Source organism: Ursus maritimus, unplaced genomic scaffold (assembly GCF_017311325.1).
Source record: "Ursus maritimus isolate PB19 unplaced genomic scaffold, ASM1731132v1 scaffold_5, whole genome shotgun sequence".
NCBI classification, from domain to species: domain Eukaryota; kingdom Metazoa; phylum Chordata; class Mammalia; order Carnivora; family Ursidae; genus Ursus; species Ursus maritimus.
Genome location: NW_024426663.1, coordinates 50,969,075 through 50,985,582, shown reverse-complemented (window position 1 = coordinate 50,985,582; position 16,508 = coordinate 50,969,075). Strand labels below are relative to the sequence as shown.

At 42.3% G+C, this 16,508-nt stretch overlaps 1 protein-coding gene across 6 annotated transcripts in view; it reads right to left on the bottom strand.

Annotated features, from left to right (window-relative positions):
• Window positions 1–9,779, bottom strand: part of NR3C1 (nuclear receptor subfamily 3 group C member 1) — a 125,662-nt gene extending 115,883 nt beyond the window's left edge. For 2 of the 6 annotated variants that reach the window (XM_040622282.1, XM_040622287.1), the window contains exons 1-2: window positions 7,359–7,860; window positions 3,719–4,933 (exon numbers count right to left, since the gene is read on the bottom strand). In XM_040622282.1, the coding sequence (XP_040478216.1) occupies window positions 3,719–4,917 (1,199 nt within the window). In that variant the 5' untranslated portion in view covers window positions 4,918–4,933; window positions 7,359–7,860. Of the gene's footprint in view, window positions 1–3,718; window positions 4,934–6,694; window positions 7,226–7,358; window positions 7,861–8,164; window positions 8,303–8,553; window positions 8,724–9,324 lie in introns of those variants that run through there. The other 4 variants (XM_040622285.1, XM_040622283.1, XM_040622286.1 and 1 more) reach the window with 4 other exon arrangements.
• Window positions 9,780–16,508: the final 6,729 nt, after the last annotated feature.

The window sequence follows — 16,508 nt, the reverse complement described above, 5'->3', positions numbered from 1 at the left end:
TTTCATTATTAATACAATTTGCACTTAACCTACATTTATGCAAGGTATGTTACAGAGTAAGTCTTTCATAAAATTTATAAACATCCGATGATATATTTAAAGTGGGTCCAACTAAAGTATCTGTAACACCAAGCGACAAAACCGGAACATCATCACAGTACACGTTATGTTATTATACAAATATGATGGAATGACCAAAGAAACATTTTAACTTCAATAAAATAGGACCACATGCTAATCCTGTAGTTCTATATCCCAGTCATTCCACACTAAATTGACACACCTGAATACACAGTATGTTTTCCCCTCTTTCATTAAGACCGCCCTAATAAAGTACAAGTGTTAAAAATGAAAAAGATATTTATCACAGAGCTCAAAGTAAGTATGTAAATAACCTCAAGCAAATCTTTAACATTAAACCCAAAAAAGACAATGAAACACTCAGTGCCAGAACCTTTGGAATAAGAGGAAAAACAAACGGAAGTAAACCAACTATCCTTTAAAAAGGGGGGTAAATCATAACCAAAATCTCTTCCTTATGCCTCTTTTTGGAGAAAACATTTAGCACAGTGTTAATAGTAAAAAAAAAAAAAAAAAAGGGACAGAATCTGTCTCGCTCATCCTGTGTTTGTACAGGTCTTTAATTTCATTGCGTTAATAAAATTGGACACGATGCAATTAATACTGACAGATGTTTAAAATCTACATAAATTTTCGGAGCTTTATAAATCAAAGCCCTCAACTCTCCCTAAGATCGAGTTTACAAATTCATCTTGCATCATTCCTTCTCTTCAACAATCTTACCCTTCACAAAATGGTCAACCTTTTAACACTCAAGTTTCAACAGAATCCCAATGAAAGCTCTAATTCTACCTAAAACCACTTACTCCTCTGCCTCTTTTCAGCAGCGTCACCATGAAAGCTTAAGTGCAGAATGTGTTTTCATCAAGGTTACAAGTTTATGCTAAATTTGTTGCACTTCAGAATTTAAAAAGCATATTCTGTTAGTATGACCAGTCTGTTTTAAGAATGTATATCATTATGCTTTCTCTTGTTTTAGTATCAACGAACTTAATCCTTAAAAAGAAAATATTTGACTATACTCATCCTTGACAGTCATAATTTTACAGATAAATGTGAACTGGACGTTAACCTATGTTGACAAATCAGTAGGAATTGCCTTCCCTGGCAAAACAGAGTGTAGAGTGTCTCGATTTTTTTTTTTTAATAGCATTTTGAGAAAAAGCAATTTTAGGTGACAGCTTAAAAAGTCAAATTACGATTTATGTTTTTTTAATCAAAAAAGGACTGCAAGTGAAGTTATCAGTGGCACAGAGTATTCTCAAGTCAGAGAGTCAGTATTGACTATAGCTGTGGTCTCACCATGTGGATCACTTGGGTCACTGCTCATAGCTATTGTTTGACGAGAACCGAGTAACATATAGAGAAGAGAAAGCAACCAATTTTAGTTTTATCAGGGCTGTTGTGTGGAGACAATAGATTGATTCAATGCTGGTTAGAAAAGAAACATTGTTTCAATTTACTTGGAAGCAGCTTTGTTCTGGGTAATCACAGTTCCCCATGTTAAGTTAATGCTGTAAGGTATGAAAATTTCAAACATTAGCAAATTATCCTGCATAAGATATTACACCTTTTCATTAGGACACAAACTACTGATTATAATTACAAATCACATATCAGCATTAAAATCATTTCATTGGATATTAAATAATCTCCAAAGAGCCACATCAGCACTGCTTTGCCTATCACCATAAGGTTGTTATGAGGCTCAAATTAAAAGTGAAGACACTTTATATGCCTTAAATTCCTATGTAAAACAATAAAATTTTTAATAATTTAAGGTTATCTATGTTCATCGAAGACTTACGCTCCAGATCCCAGATTTTACAAGGCTTAATCAAAGTTCACCATGAATGAAAAAATGGTTAAGTCTTGTTCTAGGCTTTTTTTTTTTTTTTTTTACAGTAAGAAAAATGTAAACAGTACCACAGTGATTATTAGAACAAAATGCATTAATAATCCCCAAACGGTTTCCTAAGATGTATTATGTCTCTTTGTACAATTACATGTTCTATAAATTAGCATAATAGTTTCCAACAGATAGCTCAGCCGAATTAACGGCACTTACTCTTTAGGACAACCAAGCACACCGAATCATTAATTCCACTGCCAAAATTCTGAGATTGAAAATTTAAAACACAGCATGTCTTTTAACATTCAAACACAACAACTTACACAATAAGAAACACCTCAAATCTCCTTACTGAAAACCAATTAAGCCCTCCGTTCAGAAGGACAACAATAAAAAGTTGAAGTAGAGTTCTAAATAAAGGATTATTAAGTAACAGATTACTAGATAGTTTACATGAAGACGCACAAGAATCTAAGGTCTTTTCTTTTGATAAGAAACAAGTAAGCCTTTTAAAGGACTGGAACATAGCTTAAATCTAAGTCTGAATTTTTTCCCCACACAAGAAAACCTTCTTCCTTAAAGAGGATAAAAAAGAGACACATCAGTGTTACAATATATCTTTAAAAGAAAAAATATCTTAAAGAGTTTAAAATAAAATCTTCATGGACTAGTTATTGGGAACGAATGCCACTAACAATGAAGAAAAAAAAAACCTTGAAAAGCTCATGTACAGGTAAATCACTGTCTACTACTATGCCTTTAAAAAAAACCAAAAACAACAACTCATTAATCTGTGTCTCTACAATCACATTTTTGTATTTCCTTCACACCTAAAATGGGATATACAACTCAGAATTTATCTGAGTTGGGGACAGGGGTACAGGTAGAGAACTTAACCCCTATCAACAGATACATCTAAATTTAGCAACTTTTCCTGGTAATTCCATTTTAACAGATCTTTTTGAGGTCAAACGGAAACGTCAGTAGACTTATTAATGACTGAGAAAAAAAAAGAGCAACCAAATGACAGCTGAGAATCAGAGCTTCACAATGTCGGCCCTCACGTATCTATTTGAGAACCTGTAGGAACTTTTCAAAGTTAGATTTTGTTTTGCACCATGTTGCCGCCAATTCCTTTCCTGAACAGCAGACCCAGCCGTGTACTCTAGGTCAGGAACCTAGTGGGCAAGTCCCACGTCTAAGGCCATGGTCAGGCCCACTGCTCGCTGCATTGCTTCAGCCATCTCAAAACTCAAATTCTGCCACAGATGGTTCAGTGTGAAGAAAAGGCTCATTGTTAGAGCCTCCATTTTTAACCCTTTGACCTCCTCAAGCTAACATTTCACAAATATATGAATACCGCACACACTTTTGCTTCTATAAAGTATGAAGGGTACTTTTCACTTTAACCTAAGAATATATTTTAGAAACACATCAAGGAACACACACAATGAAGTATTAGATATCAAACTCTCTTGAATTGAGTAAAAATTAAATAAGGATACTTGTTAATGAGCAACATTATTTTGAATTTTTAAATAAAATGTGCAACTACAGGCCAATGGGATACGGAATGCCCTTATTTCAGAGAAAACTTGAAATGCTTATGTACAGATAAATCACTTCGGCTGTCTTTCAACCATGCCTACTTTCAAAGGACTACTTAAACTTAGTCACATGAAAAAGCACAGACGTCACTGGAAAACACATAGAAATCACTGAATATTTAAGTCTATCAAACCATTTCACATCCATTCTTAAGAAACAGAAAAGCCTTCTTCTTACCTTGAATAGCCATTAGAAAAAACCGATCGACCCGGGAAGTTCAAAGTCCCCAAGGAAGCCAAGTTGTCGTCTCCAGATCCTTGGCACCTATTCCAACTTTCTGAACCAACAGGAATTGGTGGAATGACATTAAAAATAGGCTTCTGATCCTGTTGTTGAGAAAGGGATGCTGTATTCATGTCATAGTGGTACATCTGTCCCCCAGAGGTACTCACACCATGAACAGAAATGGCAGACATCTTATTACCAATTATATTTGCCCCAGAAAAGCTTGCCTGACAGTAAACTGGGCCCAGTTTCTCCTGCTTAATTACCCCAGGGGTGCAGAGTTCAATGAAATCTTCTTTTTCTGTTTTCACTTGGGGCAGTGGCACACTGTTGGGGCTTGGTAAGATCAGATCTCCATTATCCTTAATTTTAGGTTTAGTGTCCGGTAAAACGAGAGGCTTACAGTCCTCATTCGAGTTTCCTTCCAAAAGGAATGGATCATCCTCTCCTGCCAAAGGAGAAAGCAAACAGTTTTCATCTATCAAGAGGTCTGGTCTCCAAGGACTCTCCCTCGCCTCTTTCTCTGGGGACCCAGAAGAAAACTCCAAATCCTGGAGTTTTTTCCTCCAAATATCAAAGGTGCTTTGGTCTGTGGTACACAACTTCACATTGCCCCCGTTGGTGCCAGTCTGGCCCTTCACATTTTGCTGTTCTGAAGACACATCAGAGAGAGTTTTTGAAAACTCCCTCTCTGTGGGGGCAGCAGAAACAGCAGTGGTCGCTGAGCTCTTGGGGTTCTCTGGAACACTGGTCGACCTATTGAGGTTTGCGATGCTTTCTTCCAGAAGCCGAAAGTCTGTTTCCCCACAGGAAAGGTTGATTTGGCCCTGCTGTGGGAATCCCAGGTCATTTCCCATCACTTTTGTTTCTGTCTCTCCCATATACAATCCCATCGAGAGCGAAACTGCTTTGGACAGGTCTGGCTGCTGTGCATGGCTTCCTGAACCTTTTGGAAAATCAACCAAAAGTCTTTGCCGCTTGGAGTCTGACTGAGAAGCAGCAGCCAGTGAGGGTGAAGATGCAGAAACCTTCACAGTAGCTCCTCCCCTTAGGGTTTTATAGAAGTCCATCACATTTCCCCTCTCCCGACCAAGCACACTGCTAGAGATTTCTTCTTTACTGGGGGGACTTAGTGATTCCTTGGAGTCCATCAGAGATTATCATCAGCTACCAGGTGGGGGGGGAGAAAAAAAAAAGAAGGGGGGAGACATAATAAGCTATAAAGTCACATTATCTCAGTGATCTGATTAGTAAGAGCCTGTTAAATGAACCTTTTAGTTAACTCTGAATCTAATTCCTTGTTATCAGAAAAGTAGTTTCTGTCTTACAGAATAAAAAAGCCATGTCCCCTGCTCCCATTCAGTGTGCCTCATTTAAAAAGAACAATGCAGTTCAATTGTACAGCTGAGGGCAAAATTGTATCAAACTAAGCTTGGCTATTCATCCTGCCACTCACAGAACTGTAACTTTGTTAATCACAGACATTATAATTCATTACATCTGATTATTCTAAAGGTTCAAATTGATGTCAAAGTATTTCATTTAAAAAGAGTATGATCATTAAAATTCTTACTTCCTTTCAATCAGTCAAGGCTGTTTGCTTTTCTGAGAACCCATACACATAAAATTTGATAAATACTATGATAGAATTCTCTCAAACTTTTCACGAACTGCCCTCCTACCTGCTAGTCACATAACCAAATCTTTGGTACAATCTATTGGTAAACCATGCACATTAAAAAACAAACAAACAAAAAACAAAAAACAAAAAAAAACAATGATCATCTTCCAATACACTAAGAAAGGCTCTTACTTTTAACCCCAATTTCTTACTGAATGTGTCTGTTTCTGCCTTCAAATTTTGGAGATAGCAAATGAAATACGTCGTATATAGGCCAACTAAAATTTGGAGTTTAACAAGCAAAATAGAATGTGCAGTACCTTCTCACTACAATTTTAGCTATTTAAATACAAGAAATACAGCTAGCTCTCTAGAACCTTACAACATAATAAAATCTAAACGAAGCTACATTTCTTAAATCGCTTAAGACCCTCCGTATGAGACACTATTATACCTCTAAATTAAGATTTTTTCCTTTCTAAATAACGAAGTACTAAAAACAGAAAACCCCACAAATGTAAAATCTCGTTCATATAAACCCAGGCAAAAGAACAGCCAATAAAATGCTCAGAATAATTTTCTATGTATTCTAAACCTTCACCAATCCCCATTCGGAGGCTGTTCTCCCGAGTATTAGGTTGGTAGTATATTGCTTATAATCAGGATATTGTAAGAGGCAGGGGAAGACTCCGATAAGCACATTTGGGACATCATAGTCAAATCCCACCCAATGAAAGGAAACTTTTGCTCTATGGAGACCTTCCGAGGCATAAACTTCACTAGCCCACAGGGGAAGTGGAGTGGGATTAAGGTAGAGAGAGGGCTAGGGACCTGCTTCTACACATCTTGAGGGTAAACTGCTCATCTCCCCGCCCCTCCGCCCTGTTTATCTGATAACGATCTCTAAACACAAGGTATCAAATGGAGCCTAATGAATTTCCACGCGGCTTTGACAGCTGCCCTCAAACTCGAAACCAAAACAATATTTCATAAAACGAAACGATCCCTCCAACGACTTTAGCCCCCAGTTTAAATTGCAAATAACTGTCACATTAATGGGCCTTAATGAACCGTGTCAAAGGGTCTTAAGTGGTATTACAAGGCTGCAATTACCCAGCCTGCAGCCCCAAACGTCAAAGTAGCGCTGGACAAAAATCGCACCACACAACTATTCCGGCTACGGAAGGTCTTTTTCTACAAGGGGCCACTTAGAAGCGTCAGGCGCGCAATGATGCCAAGCGCTGAAGAACAAACCCTCTACCCGGGGAGAAAAAAGTGCAAGGGTAAAAAGAGAAATGTGTCCAGACCTGTTGAGTTCTTTCTCCGACACGCCCACTTCTACCAGATAACGCCAGCCCTGGCCGAAGTCTCCAAGTTGCAGGCTGTCAGCCCCCTGCGTGTGTTCATTCACTCACTCTCACACAACACACACACAGGCACACACACCCTCCGCGCCCTCCAGAAAGGAGACGCGCTGGAGCCTCGACAGAAACCCTGATCGCGCTCGGGCGCACTAGGGTGGAGTGGAAATATTCGGCCGAGTAGAATTCAAACGCGGCTCGGCGTTCACCATAAAACGGGTGTTCGGGCGGCCCCCTGGGAGGGCACTGACAGGGGACTGGGTGGGGGAGGGGGCAGGAGCCAGAATTCCGCACCAGGGAACCAGAGGACCGAAAGCCGGGGCAGCTCGAAGAGGCTCCACTCGCAGAGAGCTCAGGTTCCTCCCCCTCAGCCCGACCCGGGGACGGCGGCCGAGGGAGAGGAAGAGGCCAGCGCTGTCACCCGCGCGCTGCCCTTTCGTCACCATCACCCGGCCCTCGCCAGCCCCCACCCCCATTCCCCGAGGCTAATAAAAGTTTGCAGGCTCCCGCGGCAGCCCCCGAGTCGGCCCCGCGTCCCCAGCCCGCACCTCGGGGGAGCCAGCGCGCGCGCGCGCGCGGGCCCCGGCCCCCGGCCCTCCTCACCTCTTACCTCTGGCAGGGGCGCGGATCACCCACCACCGTCCGCAGCTCCCACCGCAGCCGAGATAAACAACTTAACGTGTGAAAGCAGGAGGAGCAGGAGGGGGAGATTTTTTTTTTCTTCTAAAAAAAGGAAGTAAACAGCCGCCCCCTTCGCCATAGGGGGGAGGGGAGAGCCCCTATTTGAGAAAGTCTCCCATTTCCCGGCTGACAAGCCAGCCCCCCGCCCGCGCGGATCCCCGCGAGCCCGGGCTCTCCGGCGCGCGTCCTCCGTCCCGACGCCCTGCCGCTTCAGCCGCTCCGGGTGCGGCGTCTCCTTCCACCCACTAGAATCCGTCCCCGACGGGCGGGCGGTGACTCGGGCTCCAGTCACAGACTCGAGCTCGCAAAATGGAGGAGGAGGAGGAGGAAGAGGAGGAGGAGGGGGAGGGAGAGCGGACACGCGAAAGGGCCGCCCGGCCGCGGCGAGCGAGCGGGACCGATCGGGGGGCGGGCGGAGGCGGCGCCACGGCGCGCACACACTCGCACACACACGCGCTCCCCCTCCACCCCCGGCCGCTCCCCGCCCGAGGGGCCGCGCGGCGGCGGGGAACGGTGCAACCTGTTGGCGACGCTCGGCAACTGCAGGGGCGGCCGCAGCCCCCGCCCCCACGCCCTCCGCTGGGGCCCAGCCACCCCGGCCCCGACGGCGCCTGCACGCCCCCGGCCCCAGGCATGGCCCGGGACGTGGCAGCCCGCCTTGCCCCCCGAGCGCGCGGGACTTCTAGCCCACCCACCCGCGGGCAAGGAGGAGAGGCGGCGGCGGCGGGGGCCGACCTGGTCTCTCTGGGGCGGGCTTGGGAGAGAAGCCGAGTTTCTCTAGTTTGTCTTCTCGCTGCCTCCTTCCCGCCCCCGCCCAGCTCCGCGACTCTCGACCCACTCCGGAGCTGGCCCGGTCCCTCGGCGGCAGCCGCCGTCAGCGCCCCTGCGGGTGACAGCGGGCTGTCCGGGGTGAGTGGAGGGCTGGGGCGGCCCAGGCAGCCGCGGGGTGCGTCCCGCCGCCCGGAGCCGAGTTGCACAAAGTGTGTCACTTAGCGCGGGGCTACTAGGGTTGCACGGAAACGGTGCCGCAGCGTGTCGGCCGCTCTCTGTGCCGGACCGCCAGACACGCCCTCTGGGGAGGCTTATGGAAGGGAGGGCAGAGGAGGGGGTCCGCGCATACGTACTCTTGGCCCTGGGGGAGTCGCGTGCCGGCAGGTCCCCCACCGCCGTATCGTCTGGGCGGCCCCGTCTGCAGCCGCAGCCGCGCTCTCCCACCGGGAGAGAAGTTGCAAAGCAGAACCCACCCTCCCCCGCGCTCCGACCGTCCCCCACCCTTTTCCCCGAGTCTGCGAGGCGGCGGCGGCGGCGGCGGCGGCAGAAGGAGGCGCCGCCTGCCAAGTTCAACCCCCACCTTCCCTCCTAGCGCGCTCACACTTGAAGGAAGTTGCACGCCAAATGCAAAACCTCCGGCGAGCTGAATTTCTTTACACTTTTTTATTATTATTTTTAAGGAAAGCAGGGGGTGGCAAGCCTAAAAGCAAGTTGCAGGCGAAACAGTAAGTTGCTTGCAAAGTACGCCCTCCCTCCCCCGCAAACTCCTGACCTCTCCTCCCACTCCCTCCAGGACCCGCGTCCAAGTTTCCCGTGGGGGCCCCTCACCCGAATCTTGACATTTGCTGCACTCCACTCAATGCGTCGCCCACCCTTTCGTGTACACGAGACCCCTGCCCCTCCAAACAAAACAAAACACACGCAGCTTTAAAATGTCAGCATTTAACTCCCTCCAGCTGTTCCCGTTACGCGCCTCCCCCTCAGTCCGAGGGAAACACGTGGCCTGTCCCCAAGGAGAGGGGCGTGGGGCTAGGGGAGTCCGCGCGGGAGACGCCCGCCCCAGCCTCCTAACCCAGCTTGCCGCGTCCGGAGGGCTTGGGCTTTGCCGGGACCGAGACTCCTACCTTGTGCGACACTTAGTATGATTTTTGTGACTCGGGGAAAGGTTGTGCTGTGTTGCTTTAGGGTTTGGGGCGGTAACTTTTGCTCCCCCACAGGTGACAGCGCTTGCCAGCTCATGACGGGGGCGGAGGCTGCCGCAGCTCCACCTAGTCCCTGCCCAGGCGCTCAGCTGCAGCCACTCACTCCTCAGGCAGCTCTCAGACGCTAGCAGCGGCCGCCTCTGCTCTGACATCTTGAAGAGGATTGGGGGAAGCGCATGCCGGAAACCGCCCGCCGCCATCTTGGTAAAGGACGATGACGCCAGCCCGGCCTCGCGTCCACCATCTTGGCAAAGGTTCTCCATCGCAGGGAGCCGAAGTAGCCCTTCCTCGATTCTGAAGGGTAGACGCTACCCCCATGTGCTGCCGGATGTGAAAGGAAAGAACTAAGCATTTTAGTTACCTACTTGTTAGGAGACGATCTACTCGGGCCGCCTCCAGACGAGTCTAGGGCCGCCATCTTGGCAAAGGAAGAGCTGCTCTCTGCCTAAGAAAAGAAAAGGGAACCAAAACCTTTGCCAACGGAGAACGCTCAGCCCATAGAATTTTTATGAGGGGCGCTGAGCAACCCAATTGTTCACACAACCTTTTTCTGGATCCAGAAGAGATGGTTCCCTTTTTCTTTTCCCTTGGCGCTAGTCAACTAGAGGGAGGCCCTTGCCGTGGGTGCTCATAGCAGGCACTGAGGATTTACTTCAACAGCACCACTTTGCCTACTTGCCAGTTTTTCCACCTTAGAAGAGTCAGTTACTAAAATCAGATGTATTGCGTGGATTGGGTTTCCAAAACACCAATAGTTTAATGGGGGGGAAAAAGACCCAAACTTAATATAGTATGTATATTTCAAAAGTCCGCAAAATAACTCATGCCAGTAAGATTATCCTTTTATGTCTGCTTAAAAGTTATACTAGGAATTATTATATGTATGAATACCTTACAAAATATATAATTTGTATATGTTTAACATATGTAAAGGGACAGTAACAGTTATCTAATAGAGTCTATTAGATATCTAATAGAATGCTTCTCCCCATACCATAAACCTATTTCATAACTGAATCTCTGCTGTAAGAAAAGAATCCACCTCATCTCTTACCTCTTCAAATTTGGGTTGCATATTCCGTTTTAAATTAATACCTGATTTTACAAGAGTTCTCCATTAACTTTCTTGCCACTCATTTTGTCTGCAAGTCTAGCAGATCATCTTGAAATGGAAAAAGACTCACATTGTTTTCAATTAACTGCTATTGAAAACACTTTCAATTGGGCAGAAGTGTGTTATTTTCATTGGTTTACATATGTCTGTTAATTTTTTAATTTGATAGAAAAAAGATCTCATTCTTCAGTCATATTCATCTGAAAACACGGGTAGACTGTAGATGAACCCAGTGTCTGTTTTTCAGAGTTAGAATTGTTATGCTTTATGGTTAACATTTATTGACCATTCTGTTACTCTGTTTTATCATTCCCATTCCCATTGAAATAATCCAAGCCTCACTACCAGATTATTACTCCAAAACATTAATTAAATCATGTTGTGCTCCTGCTCAAGTATCTACAATAATTCCTTTCCATTGTAGAGAGATCCCAACTCCCATTCTGTTTTTTAAGACCATCGTCTTTCACCTGCCCATTTCTTGAAGGCAAAGCCTTTTAGCTGATGGAATTGGACTAGTATTTAATTAAACTACAAAGTTAAAGCGAGGGTTTATTTTTTAAAAATCACACTTGGAAATGTGAAGCTTTAAATCTTAAACTGAACATTTATGTCCTACTTCTTTGGTGAAAACTTTTGTGAGCCTACTGACTAGAGTTCATGTCTTCATTTGTGTACAGACTGTACCCACATTGCATCAGTACATCACAGCAGTTAAGAGTAAGACTGGCTGGCTGACCTCCACCACTATGAAGAATATAACCTTGGTTGACCTCATTCTTTGTGCCCCAGTTTCCATCATCTGTAAAATGGGGATGATAATAGTATTAACCCAAGTTACTAGAAAGATTAAGTGAGTTCCATATATGTGAAGTGCTTAGACTAATTCTCGGGACATATTAAGTGTTTAATCAGCAGCATCAATTATTATTAATATATGTAGTATTACTATTTCCCCTGTTTTTAAATTGGAACAAAAAATTAAAAGGACTTACAAATATAAATGAGTGTCAGTTTCTGAATTTGTGTGATTTATGCCTCTTGACCTTGTGCCAATCTGTTAAAATTGTCTTGCATCCACCTAATTTGACAGTGATTGTTTATATGGTATCTTTCCACTTAGATTTTATAGAACAACTATTACTTTTTTTAATCCTATTTCATCATTTAATTATTTAAATTAAGTAATTACAATAACAAGTTCAAATGGAATAAACATGTTTTGGGGGTGAGGAAAACCTAAGGAACTGCTGGTAAACCTATAGCTTAAATGGTGGGGGCAGAAATGTATGGAGTACAAAAATTAAGCTTGGCTCCAGTATTCAGCATTCCCTAAGCATCAATTGGTTATGTTTTCCAGGGAGGATGGAGAACTTGAATTAGTTGAGATAAATGCATTGAGTAGTGTCATTTAAGAGGAGTCCATCGTGCTGAAGAAAGGGCACAGCATATACAACATTCATTCCCACCTCTACCATTGTTTATCACATATATTTCCTTTTACATAAGGATACCTCTTTGTGACTTAGTTTCCTACAGTCCATAATTCTTTGTCATGCCTCTATTTTCCATGTGTTCTATTCCCTCACCTCCACCTCCAACACACACAATTTAAATCTGTGATAATAAATGTAAATTGGAATCAAATAAATACCTACTATGTTTTTATGTATTAATAATTTTGAATTTGATGGTTCATTGCATATGCTAATTTTATATTAAGTCAACCCAAACAGCTTCTGTGGGTTGTCAGAACTTACTTTAAAAAATTATTTCTGCAGCTATCATAGCTATTAGATGACTCTTTACAATAATAGCTCGACTTTGGGAAATAGTACTATTCTTGTTTAACTTTGTAAGGTAAGAGGTTCAAGAGAACCCAGCTAAGCTTTAAATGTCCCATCTCTTTCTGCTTCAGTATTTGCATTTTACACCAGACATGCCTGTTATAAACAATTCACACTTAGTACAGCAAGTTCTTAATCATAATGAATTCCACTTTGGTACCTCTCTTTGTAATTGGAATTAACATTCCCACATGAACTGGGAAATGCTAAATTGTTACCAGCATCCCTGGTGTTTTGCTGCTTCTCATAATGCTTTCAATGATCTCATCATATGCAACCTAAAATATCACAATTTGTGCTTTATAGGCATGAAATGCTCTATGGGCGTCCTGTTAAATCTATATTCTTTATGCTGGCAGAACTTGGTTTAAGCAGTACCTGATTCAAGGATAAGGTAAATGTGAGCAAATAAACGAGGGAAATGTTGAAATAAGCCAGGAACCTCATGTTTTTAGAGTTTGCAGACATTAGAGCAAGTACACTGAATAATTGTAACAAATATTATGTACTTTGTTTTGCATTTGTGGCATTTGTGGCTCGCCATTATGTCATTAGCTTTCTTCCTCTTCTGATTTAATCTCCTTTTTCTGTCCCATGTTCCTTTGGTAGAGATTGTTTCAATCTCCTCCATTTCTAGGTGGAATCTGTCAGTGAATTTTTGAAAACCGACATTTCCATTCTGGTGCTTACACCTTATTTATTTATTAGATCACACTGGGTTGTATTTTGTTTTTAAGCTAAGTCAGAAATAGTTTAGTTTAAAAGATCAAAACATCCTTGGTATAAGGATCCCTTCACAAAATACAAATATACTTGATATCAGACTCTGGAGTGTTATAAAGGACATTTGTTATATTTTTTAAAAATTTGATCTCAGTATTACTTAAATTTCTTCTAGCCTCCTGTTTACTTTTCAATAAAAGCTCTAGTTTTGAAATCCTGTTGTGCCGTGTAACTGAATGAGCTGGGGCCAGTCATTTACCCCTTCATAGCTTGTCTTTCCATCTATAAAGGAAGGATAATGATATCTACCCCACCTATCATCTCACAGAAAATCTGTAAGGCTCAAATGGGATGATGCATGCAAAAGGAATTAAGAAAACAGGGAGGGACTCAGAGAATTTTTGCATCATCAATTCACCACAACAAAAGTGATTACTAATTTTACTGAAAATTGTCATGGCCTCTCTTTGCTCATTCCTCAGAAAATCTGTGCAATGTGCAGCTGTAAAGTTTAAGGAGAGGAGTGCCAATTCAGTAGAGAGTTGGAGCCAGCTGTACCAGCTTGCAAGAGGTAACTGGTAAATTTTCAGGAATTTTGTCGGTCATTTGTTAATCACAGCCAACGCTGAAAACTAAACTATTTACACACTTACAATTAAATAAGATATTCTAAAAACGAAGGTAATAATTGCTCAAAACTTCACGTCATAACTATTTTACTTCAATTTACTAGTATCTATGATTTAAAGTTATCTCCATCTGTTCTTTATAATGCATGTACTATATAGTGATTTGATACAGCCTATCTCTTCCAACTCTGCATTCAGATATATTATTTTGGTAGTTTGAAATCAACTGGTGGAGTATTGAAATTGAGAAACTACAAATCAGAGGTCGATTTAGTTTGTTGATCATCTAAACTTAAAGTGATAGAAGAAATTTTAGTAATAAAGTTTAAATTTAAAGCTATGTTATTTATGAATAATGCAAAAATTTGAGGAAATATTTTTCTCATTGTTGAAAACTATTATCCAATGAGCAAAGAAGTTGCTTGCATCATGGTCAAATGAGTGTCGTCCTAACAAACATCTTTGTTGTTTCACTTTCATCTTGCTTGTTAATATAAAAAACATCAACCAACATTCATGTTTGAACTTCAGTGGCATGAGCGACTTCTTTGCTGAACTGGATTTTTTTTTTTTTCCTGAACTGAATTTTTTTTTTCTGAACTGAATTTTAATAAGATCTTTATTCATAGTCTGCTTTTGCCACATATAGTTGAATTCCAACTGTACGTTGACAATGGCTATGTTTGCTGAAACCATTCTGTGAAAATCAGTTGACTGTACGGAATTTACTATAAAGAATGTTATTTTTTTGGAAATTGTGTGCTATACATCTTTTACATCAGCAAAATGTGTAATAGACATCATACACAAGGGTACTCCCTCCCCTCCTTCCCTGGACAACAGTGGTCAAACATTTATCAACGCGCTAATGGACATAACTTAATTTAGTGTTTGAAAAGATTATTCATCCTGTAATGTGGAGCCTGGGTGGTAGGAGCTAAGAGAGGAAGAAGGGAGAGCAGTGAGGACGCAGGTGCATAGGTCCAGGGAAAGATGGAGACTTGTACTCAGTGGTGGCAGTGGTGGTGGGAAGCTATGATTGTACAGGGGGACATTTTGGAGGCCAAAGGAAGGCAAACCAGTCATTCAGTGGCTCTATGGAAGACATGGAACTGTCCATGCTAAGGAAGGCCGTGTGGTAAAGACTAAGAAAGCTCCATGGTTGAAGGATGCGAGGGCCTAGGAGGCTGGACCTGAGAAAAGGAGTCAGGAGCCACATGTAGAAGGCAAAAAAGAAAGAGAGGCAGTTCTAGAGTTTAAGTAAATATCTCTGAGGCACATAGAGAAAGTTAGGCTTGATTGCCTTACAGCGGGAGTGGGGAGGGGAAACCCCAAATACCAGTAATGTGTCATAACTGGAACTCACATACTCAGAAGTTTCTTACTCATCTAGCAATTATACAAAGATTTTTGCCTACATAGAGGGATTATTTGTTCATTCCAGGGCCTTGATCCTATCCTGGTGTCTGGTAGATTTTTTTTAGCATTTGTCCATTTTAATTACAAAATTCTCACGCAGTTACCCTGTGCTCCATAGACAGTGCTGCCTCTTTTTTGCTTCTCATTACCTTGTTCCCAGTTTTTCTTTGCTATGTCATCAGTAAGGACATTACCAGAAGCCACCCTACTGTACTGCCTACTAGGCAACAGTAAGTTTCTGGCTACCACTGTTCTCCCTGCTTCCTCTCTTGCAACCTATGAACTATAATTCCGATTACAGGTTGCATGTTTTGGTTTTACATCATACTACACATTGTTTTGGTCTTACATCATATTACATATTACATTTATAATATTTTACAAGAGAGGTTATTACATTTTATGGAATTTTTAAAATAGTAAGTGTTTTGCAAAAAAGAAAGGATCATCTCTCCCCATTCATCAACCCTATTGACAAGAAAAAGGAAAAATTCCCAACCAAACAACTACCAATGACTGATACCTTGAGGGTTCTGTTTGAATATAGCAATTTGGTTTACTTTGGGTCTCCTGATATTAGCTGTTTTACTGATAGTTTCAATTAATCATGGAATCATTACAATAATCATTATAATCATTATCAATTTCTGAACAAATTTTCTCTCCCATTCATTCATTTCTTCAGCAAAATACAATTTCTTCAACAAAATAGCAACTACTACATGTTAGGCCCCAGTGTAAGGCAGTAAGGATATAAAAATGATTAAGATACAATACCTACCTAGGAGGAAATGGAGACAGGTACAGTAATAAGTTTTATCAAACAATGCAGATTCATGCAAACAATGGAGAACTGTGTGATGGACGCATAGGGAACCATGTATGCATCAAGAAGTCATCTGGGTGTTAAAGGTAGTGAGGTGGGTGTGGATATGGAGATGGTAATAATCAGGGAGTGCTTTTAGGAGGCGAGCATGACTGGTTTGAAGTATGAAGAATTATGAATTATTATTTGAATTATTGAATTACCCATGTAATTTGCTTATTTCTGACAGAAGCAATACTTATAAAGCTTGTTATTAACATTCCAGCAGGATGGGTTTGTGGTGCATTTAAAAGAAACCCAACTGTTAATGCAAAAAGAAAGTTATTACTCAGCTATCAGAAAGAAGAGTTCTCAACATTTGCTGCAACATGGACGGCACTGGAGGAGATAATGCTAAGTGAAATAAGTCAAGCAGAGAAAGACAATTATCATATGATTTCTCTCATCTATGGAACATAAGAACTAGGAAGATCGGTAGGGGAAGAAAGGGATAAAGAAAGGGGGGGTAATCAGAAGGGGGAATGAAGCATGAGAGACTATGGACTCTG